Genomic DNA, 20,124 nt, shown 5'->3' with positions numbered 1-20,124 from the left:
TCTCGGTGGGCGGGCTTGTATTGACTTTTGTGTTGTATTTATTGGGGAAGACGGAGTGTCAATCACCAGGGTGAGCGCTTCGGATTGGATTGCTGCCGAGACTCCCGGGACTCCAGCCAAACATTGCCCCCGAAATGGATTGTGGGTTCGTAGTCTGGGTCTGGCTGTGTTTCTCTCCGAGACTGCACGTCGGGGAACAGGTTGGACTACATTTCCCAGAAGTGCGTGCACGGTGCAGTCTTGATAGTAAACAAGAGTCATAGGGACACGTGTATCAGCTCGTTTGTTTTGGTGTCTGGGACAAAAAGGAGGGGGCGGAGGAAGGGAGTGTTTTAAAGCTTTGGCCTCTTCTCTTCCTCTGGGCCTGTGCTAGCACTCAAAGCAGCCTCAAGCTTCTCGCAGTACCCATTCCGGGCCATAAACAGCCAGAGTTGCTCGCAGCTCAGAATTTGGCAAGAGGCCAAGGTATTGTTTAAGTGCGAGGGGAAGGCGATGACTGCACAAGCGGAAGCAGTGCTGCCTCGAGGGGGACCCAGTCACCCAGAAATCACGGCCCCAGGCCTGATGGGGATAATAAAGGTGGTGCTGGGGTCCAGTGGGAAGACTTAACATTTCTTTATCCTGAGCCTGGCTTCGCCCCTCCCTGGACAGCAGCTTGCGGTTTCTCTGCGGACTCTGTTCAGTTCACCCGAAATTTTTTGAATGCCGGCTGCGTGCCAGGCACCGAGAGGCTTGGAGATGAACAGTGAGAGAGAAGCTCGGAGATCTGGACAATTTACAAAACTGTGAAGCGGGAGGTGGGGTCATTACTGTTGACTTTCGAATTGAGGAAAGGCAAATTGATGTTTTCTGTATTTGACCAGCTTACTCGTTGTTTAAGGTAATACGGAGGGATATAATGTGTGACTTAAACGGATGTAATTTGTGAATCGTTATCAGGGTTTCTCTGGCGAGTTTCAGTTTAACCGTTTTTCCTCTCCAGAGGTCTTCCACTGATGAAAGAATGTCTTCCTACTTTGTTTCCACTAGGAGTTCCTCCTTAAGTTACGAATTCTCTGACTCAAAGAGAGGAGGATGGCTTCTTTGGCATTATAGTTACCTTCATTTTAAACAAGGCTGTCCAGTTCCTAGTCTATAATTGATGTTTTTACCATTCCCATTACAAAGGCATTATTAAGCTTTTTTTCCTTTGAACTTTTAGTGTTTAGTCATTTAAGCTATGCTTTAGGTTTTATATCTTTAGATCATTATATGTATGTTTAAGAGGAGGAAAACATACTAGAGAGAAATCTATAAAGTCAAACTTTTGGAAAGGAGCCTTAAATCCTTGCTAGTGATTCCTTTAAAACCCCTACTTTTCTGGAATTTTTAAATCTGAAAGCCACGGAACAAATATGGAAATCCAAAGTAACTTTCCCATACTGAAACAAGTTTTCAAATTCTTTTAGGGATTCCCTGTTTGAATCCTTAAAGAGTCCTCCCTACCATGTGATCAAAGATGGTATTCAGATCAAATACAGATCAAAGATTCTGTATTCACAAATACTAATCAAATTATTTTGTTTCCTAAAAATAATTCAGAAGGCCAATAAAATGCCTAAATTTTTCCCTGAGTAAAAAGGACAATATTTGTATTTATCTTCGTTCAGAGATTAATGGAGTGACCCCAGGACTCAATTGTGGCCCTGCTCTTTTGTGTATTTTTATTTTCTTTCTTCACTTTTTTTAACAGTGGAGGTTCATTGCGCCTCAGAATTGAAAAATTGAAAATATGAACTCCAGTGTTTAATTTCCTGACAAAAAGAAAAATCCGTGGAATTCACTTGATCACTGAAAACTAAAATCTCAGCTATTAATGACTAGCTCCCTCCAGGAAACTAAAAACCTTTCCCACCATCCAAAAAATGAACTTTCAAGAGCTGGTACCACACCATCCCTGCCCCCCCACCCCCCAACACTGCATGAACCATGAGATCTGCTTTTGGCTGAACCTTAACTAATTTTAAAAGGTTTTCTGTTTCCAAGCGTTTAGTAAAAGCCTTAGTGGAGATATTTTTTTATTTGTGAACACAATGGTAGGAAGAATAGCACCTTCACATCAAGCTATTGTACATTATTGGAAATGATTGTCTTTTATTAGTACTATAAAGGTTTTCCTATCCATTCATTCAGAAATACCTATTTAGTTCCTACTATTGGTTGACCACTGTGCTAATTCATATGGATACAAAGATAGAAAATATTTTCACATACTCTCATTTTTGTCCAGGTCATTAAATAGAAGAGTAAAATTCTCTTGAGTTAGTTCAGTCATAACTGATTAAATGTCAGTGTTAGAATCTCTGTACCTTTAAGTGGACAATTAGTCCATGTTTGGACTCTCCTGGGAAGCTAAATGCTTACCTTATGCACCTATGTATATTTAATAGGAACCTCATTATTCATTTTTGGATGACTAAGAAAACCAGCCAACTCAGCCGGAACAAAGATCAAAGTACAAAACCAGTAAGATCTCCTTAGAATATAAATTCTACTACTTCACTAAAATATACATAAAGAATTTTTGTACCAATTACTTACTATTTATATGTGATAAAATATAAAATGACATATTTTATAATAGATATAAAATATTTTAGCTCAGTGGTGAAGGATCTGCCTGCCAATGCAGGGGACGCAGGAGACACAGGTTGCATCCCCATAGGTTCCATCCCTGGGTCAGGAAGATCCCCTGGAGAAGGAAATGACAACCTACTCCAGTATTCTTGCCTGGGAAATACGGTCAGAGGAGCCTGATGGGCTACAGTTCATAGGTTTGCAGAGTCGGACACGACTGAACCTGTAAGGGATTTTTATATATACTAAAGAACATTTGTTCATAACATACTTCCATGATAAAACTGACATTAAAAAATCAATTTTGGGAATTCCCTGGTAGTCCACTGGTTAGGACTCAAAGCTCTCACTGCCAAGGGTGTGGGTTCAATTCCTGGTCAGGGAATGAAAATCCTACAAGCTGTAACCAAAAGAAAGTTCAAAAATAAAATTTTATTTAAATAGCATCTACTTCTGGTCAGTGCAAATACCATATACACACATACATATTCCACATAAACTATGCCCAAATATGTTGAGTTGTTATCCAAAATCAAAATGTCTTCAGCAATTTGTAAAATACTTCTGTTTTCATAAAGAAACATCAAATTCTAATTTGTTTTTTAAAAACTAGATAAAGCTTATTTAGGGGTGAAATTACTGTATTCCAACACAGTTGGCATACCAATGACCAGTGGGCTAAGAAACATAGAAGTTAAAGTACATGACATTGCTTAAATGTTTAAAATATCACTGTTCAAAATGTTAAAAGGTAAGCAAGCAAAGAAGCAAAGAAGAGGAACTCAAAAGCTTCTTGATGAAAGTGAAAGTGGAGAGTGGAAAAGTTGGCTTAAAGCTCAACATTCAGAAAACGAAGATCATGGCATCCGGTCCCATCACTTCATGGGAAATAGATGGGGAAACAGTGGAAACAGTGTCAGACTTTATTTTTTGGGGCTCCAAAATCACTGCAGATGGTGATTGCAGCCATGAAATTAAAAGACGCTTACTCCTTGGAAAGAAAGTTATGACCAACCTAGATAACATATTCAAAAGCAGAGACATTACTTTGCCAACAAAGGTCCATCTAGTCAAGGCTATGGTTTTTCCTGTGCTCATGTATGGATGTGAGAGTTGGACTGTGAAGAAGGCTGAGTGCCGAAGAATTGATGCTTTTGAACTGTGGTGCTGGAGAAGACTCTTGAGAGTCCCTTGGACTGCAAGGAGATCCAGTCCGTTCTGAAGGAGATCAGCCCTGGGATTTCTTTGGAAGGAATGATGCTAAAGCTGAAACTCTAGTACTTTGGCCGCCTCATTCGAAGAGTTGACTCATTGGAAAAGACTCTGATGCTGGGAGGGATCGAGGGCAGGAGGAGAAGGGGATGACAGAGGATGAGATGGCTGGATGGCATCACTGACTCAATGGACGTGAGTCTGAGTGAACTCCGGAAGTTGGTGATGGACAGGGAGGCCTGGCGTGCTGTGATTCATGGGGTCGCAGAGTTGGACATGACTGAGCGACTGAACTGAACTGAACTGAAGCAAGCAAATGAAGTCAAGTATTCAAATTAGGAAATGGAGCACAGATTCCTACACTTTTTCTCTCATGTCTGTCTGGGATGCTAGGCCTTTCTCTGTGTATTTTGTTTTAGTTACCAGTCAAAAGTAGCTAATTTTAGATAAAAAGCCATTAAGATCACAGGACTAATATGTACTTAACTGTGTGGTGTGTGCTCACTCACTCAGTCTGATTCTTTGCGGCACCATGGACTGTAGCCCACCAGGCTCCTCTGTCCGTAGGATTTCCCAGGCAAGAATACTGGAATGGGGTGCCACTTCCTCCTCCAAGGGATCTTCGTGACCCAGGGATTGAACCCATGTCTCTTTTGTCTCCTGCACTGACGGACGGATTCTTTACTACACTGAGCCACCTAGCAAGCCACTTAAATGTGCTACACTTAACCATTTTTGCTTACATTTACCTCCTCCCAAATTCGCATTATTTCTTCTTTCCATATTTCTTATGCATCTTTTTGTCTGGTCTATATCATATGCATCGTTTTGCCCAGGCAATCAATAAATATTATAAATACCTGCTGAACAGATGAATAAAAGGAAATAAGATACATTTTCTTATTAATATATAGTATATGTTATTTTGTGTAAGTTGCTTTGAACACTGACCCCATTACATATAGTTTCCGTATGGTTTGTGTCACTTGCTGTGTCTACTCATCACCAAACACTGCAGCTCCTTCAAATTACATAGCAGATCATAATGTGCACTATAGTAATAAAAAAGTGGAGGACATTTCGGTTCAGCTTTCAAAAGCAATTAAGAAAGAAAAGACTTGCTAAAGACGTCTTTATAGTGAGCCCCTCTCCTAATTAAGATATTTGGCTTTTAGAAATGTCATTTGTATACATTTCAAGAATATAGTCATTTTGTAAAGAGATTCACTTGTATTAAATATCAACCTTCCACCTAAATGTGGCAGTGCAGTTCCAGGGATCCAGGACTCACTCTCTTGTTCCTCAGCAGGACTGTGGTCATGGTAGGTTTTAGGGCAGAGATGGAAAATCAGGAGTTAGAAGCAACTTTATCCAAGGTTGTGCCTGGGCATATTTACCGCTCATGAACTCATTCAGAGGTTCTACTTGGTGAGTTTTTATCATGTGAAATATGTAAGACATTGAGGATTCCATTTCTAGGTGGTTACAGTCAAAAGTGAAGGCAGCCTTTATTTCAGAGTCCATTTCCAGCTCATTGAGGTTCCCTGGTGGCTCAGTAGGTAGAGTCCACCTGCAATGCCGGAGACCTAAGCTCAATCGTGGGTCAGGAAGATGATCTGGAGAAGGAAATGGCAACCCACTCGAGTTTTCTTGCTTGAGAAATCACATGGACAGAGGAGCCTGGCGGGCTACAGTCTATGGGGTCACAAGAGTCAGACAAGAACTTAGCAACTAAACCACCCTAACCCCCTCGTGCCTGGGGAATAAAACCATTTTTCCAGTTTTTTCCAAAGGCCAGTGCCTGATGCACAGTGAGACCAAGGGGTTGGGAGCAGAGAAAGGTTTAAGGTTTAAGCAGAGTCAGACACGACTGAGCGACTTCACTTTTACTTTCACTTTCATGCACTGGAGAAGGAAATGGCAACCCACTCCAGTGTTCTTGCCTGGAGAATCCCAGGGACAGCGGAGCCTGGTGGGCTGCCGTCTATGGGGTCACACAGAGTCGGACACGACTGAAGTGACTTAGCAGCAGCAGCAGCAGCAGCAGGCCAAGCAAGGAGAATGGGCACCTCATGTTCAAAGAACCCGACTCCCTGGTAGGGTTCAGGGAAGAGCCTCTAAGGGCAAAATTTGGGGTGAGGACACAGGGTGTGTCACTTTCCACTGATTTGCTGGCGGTGAGGTAACAGGAATCTTGGGTTCCGCCTGAAGTTACCATCCTCCCCCTGGGTGGGAGCCTTAGTTCCTGCAAAAGAACTCAGAGATATATCAGATGGTTATGAATGTATCTCTTCAAGAAAAACCACAATCCTGCCCTTTCTCTGCACTGTTATTCACTGCTTTTCCTTTCTTTTGGCATTCCCGTGTTTCCCTAATGAGTAACTTTTGAATCTGCCCTCTGAAAATCAGGAAAGGTCTAGGAAGCTGAAGCTTTTCCCTATAAACAAGAAACAGGACATGAAAAGTTTCCATACCCCACAGGTCCTGCTTGGTTTCACAACTGAGTAATAAATGCATCTACTTTAAAGATTCAGTTATAATTGGTACTAACAAAACATTTCATGTATTTACATGTTGCAGTGGCTTGAGTTTTTCAGGAAGATGGCAAGACCCAAGCTGTGGTTAATCAAAATGTGGGAACACCACCTAAGAGATGGCACTTCATTTTTATGGCGGAGACAGTTACCTCTGTAAGGTCTACCATCACATCTTTCCATATATAAATGTTACCTTTTCAGGACTTCCTTAGCAACTTTAAATTTACAAACTTAAAGCATAAAAAGGGACAGAAAAACCCAGATCTCTTGGTCAAAGAAAGTCTTCCTTGGAAACTCTGTACACATTTGTCTATATACCAGGCTCAATTACATCATTATTCAGAGAATATGAGTGTGGACAAACATAAAAATGTTACCTACCATTTCAGTAAACAAAGAATGTTGCCCACCCTCAAGCCAGCAGCCATTGCAATCACCCCTGCACCCTGAGAGGAATTCAGGATGGGAAAAAACAGGATACTGGCCCTAGATGAGAAAACCACTAAAATCTTTTAACTTGAAATATGTATTTTTGTGTGTGATTAGCAATGATCTTTTGATATCTGACTACATTTTTTTTTTTTGGTCTTTTTCAGCAAAAACTCCTATGTATCCTGGCTCCTCCCTTACCTCTTTGGAACAGTCCCTCAGGGTTATCTGAAAGGCTGTTTCCCCAGGCTATAGTCCTCAGTTAAATTCCCCAAATAAATATATCTCTCAACTTTTAGGCTGTTTTGGGCTTCCCCCCCACCCCCACCCCCCCCACCCCCCCGCCCCCGCCGCCCCCAATTGAAGTATGAAGCCAAGAATTGCATGGGGGAAGCAAGAGACTCAAGATTGCCCAAGTTCTGCCATGGATGCACAAAGTAAATGATTTTGGTGGAGTCATGGATTTTTCTCACTTATACAAATGAAACTGATTTAACTTCTTGTAGTGACTAATGGGCACACAAGTCCTCCAAGTAAGTTTACCTTACTGCTTTCATTTCCGTAATTCATTTTACTTTCAAGGTGTTGTTTTTTTTTTTTTTTAATACCCGTAAAGACTGTTTACTAACAACTGTATAGTTTCAGTTGCTCAACCAGTTTTGCTGCCTTGAAAAGTATCCTGGAGCAGGTAAGAGTTTGTCTTAACTCTTGCTCCAATTTCTTTTTTTCCTTCAGTTTCTTATCAGAATTCTTTCTCATACTCAACATGAGGCTGTACCTCACACATTTATTTTAGAAGCCAGCATTCCTTATTATTCTATTTCTCCCTTATGAATTTTCTCCCACATGTGTTAGTAATTCTGTTTCTCCCTTAGTTATTAACATTTTATTTAGATTTGAGACTCTCCTTTCCAGTTGTTTAAGCTGGATAGTACAGCTCATCCAGATGTGTTACTTAGCACTCTAGGCTTATACATTATTAATGTTCTTTAAGAATGCCAAAGGCCATCTAGTCCTTATTAGAAATGTAACATTTTTTGAAAAAAATTAGGAAAAATTATATCCATATTTTAAAGATGCTTTAGAAAGAAAAAGGACTCAGCACTTAATCCTACATATTCCAATAAAATCCGAAGTTCTTCCTTAGTGCTGTGTGTCTCACTTGCAGAATTGTAAAGCATTTTAAAGAGTGCTAGCCAGGTTTCTAAGAATAAACCAAACACATTCACACAGCATGGATCCCAGGTAGTGTTTTACATTTATATGCACCAAGCCCTAGTTTGTATCAGCAGGACACACACACACACACACACACAAAGAAAAGCACCTTTGTATTAAAATTGAGCGTCCTCCCAGAATTCTTAGTCATACATGATGCATGCTTGAATGAAACATCAACAGAGAATTTCCAAACATAAAGACTCTTGGCTGGTGATTAAACAGGGGCATCCATAACTCAAACTTGTGGTGTTTTAATTACTTTAACACATACATTCCCTAGTTAGCCAGCCAGACTTGGTTATTCTAAATGGCTGACTGAGTCTGCAACATATCACAACTATCTGTATCACATATAACCGATAGTTAAGATTTTTAAAAACCTCTCGTCCTACAGAACCACACTTCCTTGCTGCAAGCTGCCCAGATCTTACCTTTGTTTTCACATATGCCGGACCTCTGTCATGCATTTCACATGGTATAATGTGCACTACGAAGTCACAGTAAAGAAACAAGAAAGAAAAAAACACCTCAGTAATAATATTTTATTATAAAACTGTGCTTTATTATAAGGAAATTTTAAATATAACCAACAATACTGAAAATAATGTAACTGGCATTTACAGCCTTGGTCAGAGTTCTTTATTAAACAGGCATTTGTAGTTAACAATTAGCTTATGCAACAAAATAGGTAACTTGAAAAAGTGAAGGAAGTTGAAAATACAGAATGATAAACCAGGAATTTGTGGTTGTGTTTTTTTCTTGTTCGGTAGACATGACTTTTAAAATCTGAAATATTATAGAAAACAAATCTGCATTCAGTAAGCTCTCTTCCCGTGGGAAAGTTTGCAAAGTAGTTAAAACTGTGCTAAAATGTGGCTGAAGGTATATTTTACATACTTCTTATATGTACATTATCCAATTCACGTATCTTTACCACATTTTCATTATACAAGCAAGACCAGAAACATTCTCTAATAAGACCACACTAGCCACAGAATTTTTTTACCCATGTATATATTTCTTTGAAACATATTTCCCAAAATGAAATCGCTGATTTAAAAGGGAACAACTATTTAGAATTAATGTCTCTGGACATTGGGGTCATGTAGTCCTAGAATCCATGTAAGAGTATACTGCTTTGGTGGAATATAATTAATTCATTTTATGTAGCAGGATAATAAGCATTATCAATTATCAACAAAAATCTATTCAGCTGAGTTCATTCTGCATTTGCAGAATGAAATGAATGCAGTTGAGAGTCTACATTAAAGCAAGTGGAGAGGCCTAATGGTATACTTGGAATGGGCAGAAATTCCTTGCATCCTTATATATGTTTTACTTACAATAACTTATTTCTCCCACTTTGGAGGAAACCCATGGGAGCAGATGTCTGCAAGGATGTTATTACACATGTCTAGTGAAGAACAAAGAAATATCTATGGGCATGTTGATAAGGACCCCGAATATTTTTGGTATAGGAGACTTTTTTTTTTAGCATATATAATAAGATCTTAGGCTTTTAGAAGACAACAATTAAGTTTAAAGAACATTTAAAAATATTTGTGACATTAAATGTCAAACAAATTTTTAAAGATAACAGAGAACTGCAAAAATGAAAGAAGGAAGCATAGATAGATGCTTTATGAGGAAAATAATGACCTTTCATCCAAAGACACTTTCCTGTTGTTGTAATGACTAAACTGCCTGTCCTTAAAACCACTGGAATATGTAGGCTACTGACATTATACCCAAGAAGTCAAAAGGTACTTTATTGCAAAAATATAAAAGGTTTTAAAATTGCATAAGATGTTTTATACCATTTCACCAATAGGCCAAGGCCAGCACATAACTTATCAAGCCAGAAAAACTTTAAAACAAAAATGGTTAAATTGTACTTACTATATATAGTGAGTTGTAAAAAGAATGTGATGCCATGCTGTATAGCATGGTTCACTGCCAAGTTCCCTTTTACATGGGTGTAGTCATAACATATCAATCTGAGCAAGTCAAAATGAATACACATTGCCTATGATAACATCCTTTAATTATCTTCTTAAACACAGATACTTTCAATATATTACAATCATCTGAATCTTTCAGTCAAATCATAATTTTGTGGAGTAGAAAGTCATTTTATCAGTATGTTGATATTTTTTGATCTACTCTTTTTAGAAAGTGATGTTAAAGCCTATTGACTATTAAATACCTATTCTGTTTACTGATACATTGTAAATGTAAAAAAAGGAAAAAACCTGAAATCACAGAAAATGCTTGGCATCTACACAAACACATTCTCAGTGGACTAACCACTACTGTGTAATTTTGTCACTAGAGGTCTTGCTCCAATACTTTTGCTTCATGCAGTGGGTTCAACAATATCCATGTTTGTTCCAAACAGGGCAACTAATTGCTCTTCATAGGTAGCGATGTTCCTTTTCATAATTTCCATGCAAGGTCCCAAAAGCCTTTCAAATGCTTGCACATCCATGGCTAAGAAGAGTGGAGAATAAAAGAAAAATAACATTCTTTACAAACCTGGAATTTCTAAGTCACTTATGGTACCTATTTCACGTATGTCAATGACGCAATGGCATTTTTGCATAAATATCAGATACAAGAAAAAGGCATAAAGATAAAAACATTCCACTTCAAAAAGGAAGCAGCCAGTGGCCCGTGGCCATATGACGTTGTATTGGAAGTTCCTGATCCAGGTTAAAAGAATGAGGGATTGTTATGGCAAGACCTTGGAATTTTACAAAATAAATTCATTTTTATGTCACCACTTTAGCAGTATGAACTCAAGAGTGGCAAGGTAGTGTTTTCTATCTTGTTTTCCCTCCTCAGGGTTTACAATGCAATGCTGTGAAGACCAGATGTTGCCCTTTACAATTTTTTACTCTTTTATACTAGGGTCTAGTCAATTCAAAATGGCAGTCCAAATAATGATTTTGTCCACTTCTGTAAGTATATGCTCTATGTTGCTTAGATTGCTTGTCTCGAGCATTTTTAAAAACTGAATTTATATGAAAATATAATCATACTATCATTGAAATACAAATTAAAATTCTTTTGTTTTTGCTTCTTAAATTTACAGAACTAAAAAAGGCAGTGTTTACAATAGAGTGAATGGAAATTCTTGCACTGCTGGCAGCATGCAAATAAGTGCAAATACAAGTGATATGGCAATAGATATCAAAAACCATAAAAAGAAAACCCAATTCCAAAAAGCATTTCTCAGGAAAAATCCTATCATGTGAAAAAGCAGTATATGCACACACCCCCACAGAAAAGCTCTCCTCCACCGCGCAAAATGGAGCCAAAACTCAAAAATTATGTAACAGTGGGAAGTGAGTAAATAATTCAGTGTGTATTTAAGCAATGTTAATATCTGATGTAATAAACATGAGAAAATGCCTAAGCTATAATGAATGAAAGAAGCAGTTTACAAAACTGATTTAAAGCTGAAAACATACAAATAAAAAAGGATGATAAGGAATTATAATAGGATGTGGAAATTGCTGGGTGGTGGTGGTACTGGGTAACTCTTAGTTTTTCCTACCTTTCTGTATTTCTCAAATTTAATGTGAATATATATTTTATTATAGAAAAAAAGTAATGGGATTTCACTCACATCATCTTTACTCCCTACTGTCTAACACCTCTATCTACTCAGAGAAATTACCTGTCAGCTTCTAAATTTTTCTTTTTCATCCAAGTGTAACACTAGAGTAATACTATACTTATTTAAAATCATTTAAAAAACAACTTCTCTAAGAAAATTCTGGGGATACTTGCAAATCTTAACACTGAAGCTAAATTTATTCTACTGAACTGTGGACGAAGAGTACAGAGTAGCTAATTACTTTTTAAATTAATTTTTATTGGTGTATAGTTGATTTATAATGTTTATTACTTTCTGCTGTACAGCAAAGTGAATCAGTTTATACACAGACATGTATCCACTGTTTTTAGATTCTTTTCCCATACAGGTCATTACAGAGTATTGACTAGTTTTCTTAAAGAAAATGTCATCTGTATTAATATCTCCTGAGTTATATTTTTCATTACTAAAATAAGTTATTTCTCACATATAAAATCTCTGCTATATATAGATGCCTTCCAGCTGAAGATGGCCCTTCTGTTCATGGCATTTCTGTGTGGTACACAGAAGTAATAAACAGCTGAACAAGATTTTCATTGTGCTATGACACACTTGAACTCTTGTTTCCTAATCCTAGGATGAGAAACTTTTCCTAGACATTTTAACTTCCCCTGCAGAACTTAGTATACCTTATAAAAGTGCTGTTTGAGGGGGTTTTTAGCAGAAATGGAACACAGTGCATATTGTTCATTTGAAAAATTAGATGTAAAGCTTGGTACTCAGAATTCTTATCTTAACAACATACTAAAATGTTACTTAATGTCTGTAAAAAAGAACAATGTATATGTGTGTGAAAAGTTTTCTAAGAAGTTGGCTTCCACCAAATTGGCTTGACAGTGCAATGAATCCTAATCTTGTATTCTGTTGGGACCATAAAACTTGTGAACCCAGTAAAATAATCAGTGTGACGCTGAATACGTACAATGCACACAGAAGGATTTCAACTGGGGCAAGTGTGCCCTGGGCCGTGAGTCCTACCTAAACATTTGACGGTCCCGATGGCGTGTGCGGAAGCGGCTCGGGGCTTGTTCGTTACCAGAGCCAGTTCGCCGAAGTACTGCCCTCGAGAACACCGAGCGATTTCAACTGCACCGTTCTCCTCCACCTCTGACTTACCCTGACAAGGTGATGGAAAGTGTTAGCGTTCACTCAGCTTAAGAAAAACAGAATGAAGCTTAGTCAGGAAAAAAAAAAAAAAAGTCTATTATGTTACTTGTTAATATTTCATGGATTTTTAGGACTTACCTTCCTTTTCATAGTAATTTTCACTTCTCCCGATTCTACAATGAAAAAAGAATCAGCCAAGTCTCCCTGTCAGAATAGAATAAAAACAGAGGGTGAAAAATCCAACTTTAGTTGACAGCAATCCTGCTGCCCACCACACTCTGAAATCAATCCCATGCCAGTTTACAGATCATCTCCTGAAAGCTGAAACCCCACAGAACAGGTTATGGCCCCTCCTAAGTTGAGATGTTATGATCAACAATTATCGTGTAACAATTTCATTTGTAAAATCATCTGAAATGATATACTGTCTACTAGAGCATCTCTGCTAAAACTAGCAAGAAAATATAGCAACTAACACCAAGGTAAGAATTTCGCTCAAACTGCAGCCTGGATAAAGCACAGACATGGTCAGAAACGTGAGCACTGTTTCCCAGCAGTGTCGCCTCTGTCAGCTGCTCCTATGCTGAAATATGCCACCCTGGGTCGTTCCTAACCTATGAAGCCAGAGCATGGCAACCCAAGATAATCCAGCAACTCCGCAAGTGGAGAAAGCAGGCAGACAAAGCGGTGTGTGTGGGCCCTGATGCCTGTCCTGCAGGCTGGGGACCAAATTTTAGATGCTGGGTTACTGACAGCCCACCTCAAGGCCCAGAAAGACTTCTCAAAGAAAGTGTTGCCATTTCTAACTACATAGCTGCGTTTTCTTGTTTTCTTTTTTGAACAAATTCCCTTGATTTCCAATGATGCCTTATGAATTAAGTAATGTAATACAAAAGATGACATTGACTTCCCTAAGCCTCTCAAAGTGATTCTGGAGAAACTCAGGTATTTCAAAACTCTTTACTACAATTCAAGAAATACAGTATCAGATTGTAATATATAATAAGGAATGCAGAGTCTCCATTATACTATAGTGCAGACATGTATGTTTATAAACGCTTAAAAGACAACTATCTAAAGATACCTTTAATAAAGTCTCAGTATACATATGTCTTTTCCCTTACCTTTTATCAGGCTTTCTCTAAGACCTTCATGTGAAATATTCAAGTGTCTTAAATCATAAAAGGTCTATCAACTGCCATGCAATTTCATTTTTAAAACATGCTCAAATTGCATGTAAAACTAATGAGTTAAGTTCTGTTGGTCGGTTGGGTCAATGTCAGTTTGCTAGTTTTGATGTTGTACTAGTGATACAAAATGCACTGGGAGAGATTGGGTCAAGAGCACATGGGACTTCGTGTTTTGTTTTTTTTTTTTTTTTTGCAGCATGCTGTGAATCTATAATTCCCAAAATAATTGGAAAAAGTCATTTCAAAAGTGCTCTATGCTTTGCAGCTTTTCAATTTGTATCATGGAATCTCAGCCTTGTTCTCTAATTTGACAGACTGGGGGTGGCAGAGGGGGAAGACTGACCGATGTACTTGTTTATTTGCCTTCTAAACTGATTCTTTTCTCGGCCTCCCAGACCTTGAATCTTGTTTCACATGTATGAAAAGAGACAATATTTTAGATAAATATTACAATATAGTATAATATTAATAGGAAAATTACCCAATTTGTTAAAAACCTTTTTTTTTTTTAAAGTCTTTATTAAATAAACAAATTCAATTTGTTATAAACTGCTTCTGTGGTTTTTTGGGTTTTTTTTTTGTTTTTTTTTATGTCTTGGGTTTTTGGCCATGAGGCATGTGGGATCTTAGCTCCCCAACCAGGGATTGAACCCGCACCCCTAGCTTTGGAAGGTGAAGTCTTAACCACTGAACTACCAGGGAAGTTCCTAAAAAACCTGTTTGTAACTAGGAAATTAGCAGTATCATCGATATGCTTTTATCTGTAAACTCTAACCGTTTCTATAAATCCTACTTCTGGGTAGGTCTGTTCTAACCAATATGTGTATTGCTTCAGGTTCTAAATGGGATTTGAGAAAAGCATTATGGGTTCAAGAGCATGCCGGCCCCCTCAGTGCCTGGCAGCCAGTGAAGTACATGGTGCAACATGTCCCCTTCTTGGTTAATTTCACGGTTTCACCAGTGAACTGACTGTGCAGAACTTTACACCTTCCAATGCACCTTCTGGGTCCTTATTAATAAATGTTATGGAACGATTACCAGTTTTTTTCCCCTGTTATAAATGACATCTTAATTCTCTATATACATGTGACCTTCACGTCTGGTACAAATATAAAATTATGCCTAAATCTATTGGATGATTTAATATATATTTCCTTAAGATTTAATTAAAAAAAATAAAAACATTCAGATAGCTTGATGGCTATAAATTAAGCCATTTTAAATACATTTGGCAGGAAATAATTATATTAATCCACCACTACATACTAATTATGGACAATGAAAATTTTATTAAGACTTAGAATATATAAGAATCTTTTGGAAAATAACCTCAAACTGAGCTCCATAAAAAGTATTATACCTGAGCAATGATTTGTTCTCCATCGTTGTATACTTTGGTGCCTATCACGTCTACCACTTTCAGGCGTTCAGAAACCTATAAAGGAAAAAGGATAATACAGTTGACCCCTCAATGATATGGGTTTGAACTGTGCACAGTCTACTTATCTACAGATTTTTTCCAGTAAATATACAGTTGCCCCTCCATATCCACAAATGTGGAACCCAGGGCCATGGAGGGTCTGCTGTAAGGGACTTGAGCATCTGCAGACTTTGGTATCCACCAAGGTCCTAGAACCAATCCCTGTGGAGACGGATGAAGAACTATATGAAACAAACTAATCAGGTAATCTTAACTATTTCATGGGTTTAAAAATGGTAGCCTACAGGCCAAATAAACTGAGCAATGTGTGTGTTCATATTAATAAACCTAATTAATATAAAAAGCACAATCGCTCAGTGGTGTCCAACTCTTTGTGACTCCATGGACACAAGGCTCTTCTGTCCATGGATTTTACCAGGCAAGAATACTGGAGTAGGTTGCCATTTCCTACTCCAGGGGGATCTTCCCAACCCAGGGATTGAACCCATGTCTCCTGTGTCTCCTGCATTTGTAGGCAGATTCTTTACTCGCTGAGCTATCAGAGAAGCCCCATTATATGAATTACGTGCCAGCATTTTAAACAAATTTTTCATAAAAACTTGAATTTCCAGCTTCTCTTGAAAAATCAGAACTGTCAGCAACACTCAGCCCATATTTTCATGTGGCATAAATAAACTCTGGTGCACCAGCAGCTGTTTCTTAAGATGGAGCACATGCTCTCCAGTTTACCAAAGTCCCATCCTGGCTTGGTTTTCTTCTTTGTTACTTGCCTAACTCTGAAGGCATTTGAATTTCCAACTCTGACCTATTTTTACTTAAACAGATCTGCTGCTGGAGAAGATGAGCTGCCCAATATGCATTCTGAAACGAGGCCTGAATTTCTACCAGGTGAATACTGACAAGCCAACATAGGGACATGTCAGCAGGTAGGTCTGTCAACCCCAAGGATTCTGGCCGAGAGGCTGGAAGGATGGTATTACTGTCACTCAGGTGGGGAAGAGAAGGAAGGATGTTTGGGACTTGTCGGTTTGAGATATCTTTTAGATATCCTAGAGGAAATGTTAAATATGCAATGTTAAATAAGCCTGGCTTGGGTGGGGCCTTGCACAGTGATGTCAGTTTTAAGAGGCATCAACATAATAGACATTTAAAGCCAGGGGATTTGACAAGTACAGCATGGGAATAAGTGCAGCCTGCAAAAAGAAAGAGAGACCTTGGGATGCCAATTTTAAGAGGAAAGGAATAAGGAAGGAGAGGGCAGTGAGGACATTCTGTATTTAGATAACCTCTTCCTGTAAAGGCTACTGCCTACATTTATGTGATTAGTTTAAGTCTGCTTTTAGAAAGAGATCTCATACAAATCTGCTGTAGCTGCTCCCAAGAGTCTATTATGTGTAAACAACAAAATAGATACAGTTACAGGCAGTAAAAGAAATACTAAGCTATTAAAACAATGTAATCTTTTCAAGTGAAAATATAGATAGATTATTATTCAAAGAAACCTTCTGCAGAGCTAAGCATTCCTAACAAAACAGAAGCTTTTAAAGCAAAATAAAATAAAAGCACAAACATATACTTACTTCCAAAGATTTAAGGAATGGCAGTGACTCAATAAAGCTTTCATACATTTTTCTCTTTTTGGCATTATTTTTTACAATTATCCTCCTGAAGGTTACCCTGTCCTAAAGGCAGAATATCAAATATGAAGACAATTAAAAGGTAGACTTTATGAGGAAAGAAAGTTTGAAGAGATAGTTTCATTTTATTCCCTGTAAGAAACAAACAATAATTGAAGATTTTCAAAATAAAAGATTAATATTATTATACTTCTAATACAACTCATTTCATATTTTTATTTCCTTAAGCATTAATATAGAACCATATAAAATGTTATTTTCATGCTTTTGAAGGAAAGCAACAGTTTACTTTTAATTCAGAACAGAGATCTGACCAACATGTAACTAGTGGGCTAAACCCACGAGGTGGTGCTGTTGCACCATTAAAAAAATACCAGCTTCTGTTTTCTTTTTCTCCCCAGCTTTTTGAGATACAATTGACTTGTAATATTGTTTAAGGTATACAACATGTTGATTTGATATATATTGTAAAATTATTACCACAGTAGAGTTACTTACTACCACAAATAATTGTCATTTTTTTGGTGTGTGGTGACATTTAAGATTTATTCTCTTGGCAGCTTTCAAATATATTGACAGTATTGTTACCTATAATCATCAGGTACACTGGGTCTTCAGAACATATTCATTTTATAATTACGCCCCCCAGCCCCTGGCGACCAACATTCTACTCAGTTTTTATGAGTTCAAACTAGCACTGAGTTCTTTTGTTATAGATAACAGCCCTGGAGTGTTAAAGTTCAGTGGGACGTGGTGAGCTTTTTTTCTTTTTTTTTTGAGATATAACTGGCATACAGCATCATACTAGTTTCAGGCGTAGGACATAATGATTCAGTATTTGTATCCGTTGTGAAATGATCACTACAATAAGTACTTAATATCTGTCACCATAAATAGTTACAGAATTCTTTTTCTTGTGAGGAGAACTTTAAAGATGTACTCTTATAGCAACTTTCAACTATACAATACAGTATTATTAACTGCAGACACCATACTGTACGTTACGTCCCTAGGCTGTATTTTTAACGGAAGTTTGTACCTTTTGAACCCCTTCACCCATGACCAGCCTTTTATTTAAAAAACAAAACAGAAAATCTGGGTGTGCATCCCTTTTAGTAAAGTGTTGTTATGTATCTGTTTCACACACACACACGCACTGGTTGTGACATTTCCTCGTGTTTCCTGTGGGCTGCAGTTAAAAAAAAATACATGGAAACCAGTAGTATTAGAAATGTTTTTAAATCATGCAATTACAATGTAAAGAGAGCTTGAAAAATTATTGACTCTAGGATTTTTTGTCACATCCACATGTCAGTTTTCTTTTTTAAAACTGTGCACAGAGAAACTACAACTTTCTTGAGTAGACTTTGATTCCAGTGTTTATCATGTTCATTTTCCTCAAATGTTCCTATGTTTATACTACTTAATCTCAAGGATCCAACACTGAATTGAGGAACGAGGGAAAACTTTATAGGTAATGGCTCAAAAAATGGTCTTCCTACAAATTTTACATTTTAAAAATTCCTACAAAACATTATATTAGTTCTTAGTTAAGAGCTCTCAGAATTATGTTAGTTTGGCATACACTGATCAACAACTATACTTTTAATACAAAATAAAATTAACAGGGATATGTTCTTTAATTAATAATTACTATGACAACATATTGAAAGTGAAAGTGAAGTCGCTCAGTCGTGTCCGATTCTTTTCGACCCCATGGACTGTAGCCTACCAGGCTCCTCTGTCTATGGGATTCTCCAGGCAAGAGTACTGGAGTGGGTTGCCATTTCCTTCTCCAGGGGATCTTCCCGACCCAGGGATTGAACCCGGGTCTCCCACACTCCAGGCAGACGCTTTAACCTCTGAGCCACCAAATGAACTGATAGGATAGAGAAAAATGCCAGTGTGGATGTAAGTATCTAGGAAATTAAACATCCTGTCTTCTAATTTAGTTTACTACAATTTTATAAGGGCTGTGATTTGGACTTGCACTCAATCATTTTTTAAAAAAGAAAAAAATTTTTCAAGATAACAAATAAAATTATTGAAATAATTTCCAAGCCTGGCTCTGCAGGCTTGTGTTTTTTTCAAAAAGGTTTCTAAGATCCCAGATTTTAATGACTCAAAATCTCTGCAAACAGCGCTCTATAATAATCTGCATTTCATGAAAGCTCCCCAAGTGACTCTGATACATAAACAGGTCTGGGAAGCAGCTGCAACACCATTTTATGAACAAGGTTTATTACAAAACAGAGAAGACAAGAAATGGGTTAGCAATTTAGAAATTAACCACGGCAACAAGCTATGTGTCTCAAGAAAAATCTTCTACTGGTGGCCCACCTCTTCACACTCACTGTGACATATCAATAAAATCCAGAAAGTCCCATTTCAAATGTTTTCACCCCAGTCATTTCAATCGTCACCTCTCTGAATCATCAGCATGGTCGTGTAGATCAGTTAATCCCCCAAGGCTAACCGTGACCTAGACTTATTTACAAAGTTGGACTATTCTACAAAGGACTTTTCTCTTGAGATTTGCTTATCTTCGCACCTGCACTTACATGGCAGAGCTCCAACCTGTTGGTCTCAAAAGCAAAATTCCTTTTCTATTTGACTTTGTCTGAAAAGGGGCTAGTTAGGCCAGCTGCTAAGAAAGCAGATTTGAAGTATTAATTATGTTAATGACTATAATTTTAAAAAAACACCAACTTCACTTATACACATACCCTAAGGTGATCATCACAAACTGCTCACCTCTACAGAGCTTAAAACGGGTGTGTGCTTAGTTGCTTAGTCGTGTCCGACTCTTTGCAACCCCATGGACTGTAGCCTACCAGGCTCATCTGTCCATGGGGATTCTCCAGGCAAGAATACTGGAGTGGGGTGCCATGCCCTCCTCCAAGAGATCTTCAAACAGGTACAGATTAGTAAAAAAAAAAAAAAAAAAAACTGAAGAATCCTTCACCCTTCCTGAGAACATAAATATCACATATACCTGGAAATGGCTGGACCTCTGTCCCTAGTTTAAGGTTCCTTCCAGGGCTGAGAACTATCAGTACTCGAAGGGCCAACC

At 37.9% G+C, this 20,124-nt stretch overlaps 1 protein-coding gene and 1 long non-coding RNA gene across 4 annotated transcripts in view; one reads left to right on the top strand and one right to left on the bottom strand.

Annotated features, from left to right (window-relative positions):
- The first annotated feature begins 103 nt into the window (after nucleotides 1-103).
- LOC139182605 (uncharacterized) lies at nucleotides 104-7,098 on the top strand. 3 transcript variants are annotated; one of them, XR_011566110.1, is made up of 4 exons: nucleotides 104-221; nucleotides 2,430-2,505; nucleotides 6,409-6,518; nucleotides 6,962-7,098. It is a non-coding gene; the product is annotated as an uncharacterized lncRNA (long non-coding RNA). The 3 variants fall into 3 exon arrangements; XR_011566109.1 differs by lacking the exon at nucleotides 2,430-2,505; XR_011566108.1 differs by having other exon boundaries at nucleotides 104-2,505.
- Nucleotides 7,099-8,555: 1,457 nt separating this feature from the next.
- The window catches only part of PRKAR2B (protein kinase cAMP-dependent type II regulatory subunit beta), a 102,626-nt gene continuing 91,057 nt past the window's right edge, over nucleotides 8,556-20,124 (bottom strand). The window contains exons 7-11 of the mRNA XM_019958673.2: nucleotides 16,995-17,096; nucleotides 15,334-15,408; nucleotides 12,922-12,987; nucleotides 12,655-12,793; nucleotides 8,556-10,505 (exon numbers count right to left, since the gene is read on the bottom strand). Coding sequence (XP_019814232.2) covers nucleotides 10,372-10,505; nucleotides 12,655-12,793; nucleotides 12,922-12,987; nucleotides 15,334-15,408; nucleotides 16,995-17,096 — 516 coding nt within the window. The 3' untranslated portion in view covers nucleotides 8,556-10,371. The remainder of the gene's footprint in view (nucleotides 10,506-12,654; nucleotides 12,794-12,921; nucleotides 12,988-15,333; nucleotides 15,409-16,994; nucleotides 17,097-20,124) is intronic.

Source organism: Bos indicus, chromosome 4 (assembly GCF_029378745.1).
Source record: "Bos indicus isolate NIAB-ARS_2022 breed Sahiwal x Tharparkar chromosome 4, NIAB-ARS_B.indTharparkar_mat_pri_1.0, whole genome shotgun sequence".
Taxonomy (NCBI): Eukaryota; Metazoa; Chordata; class Mammalia; order Artiodactyla; family Bovidae; genus Bos; species Bos indicus.
The sequence above is the reverse complement of the archived record's forward strand: the minus strand, read 5'-3'. Positions and strand labels throughout refer to the sequence as shown.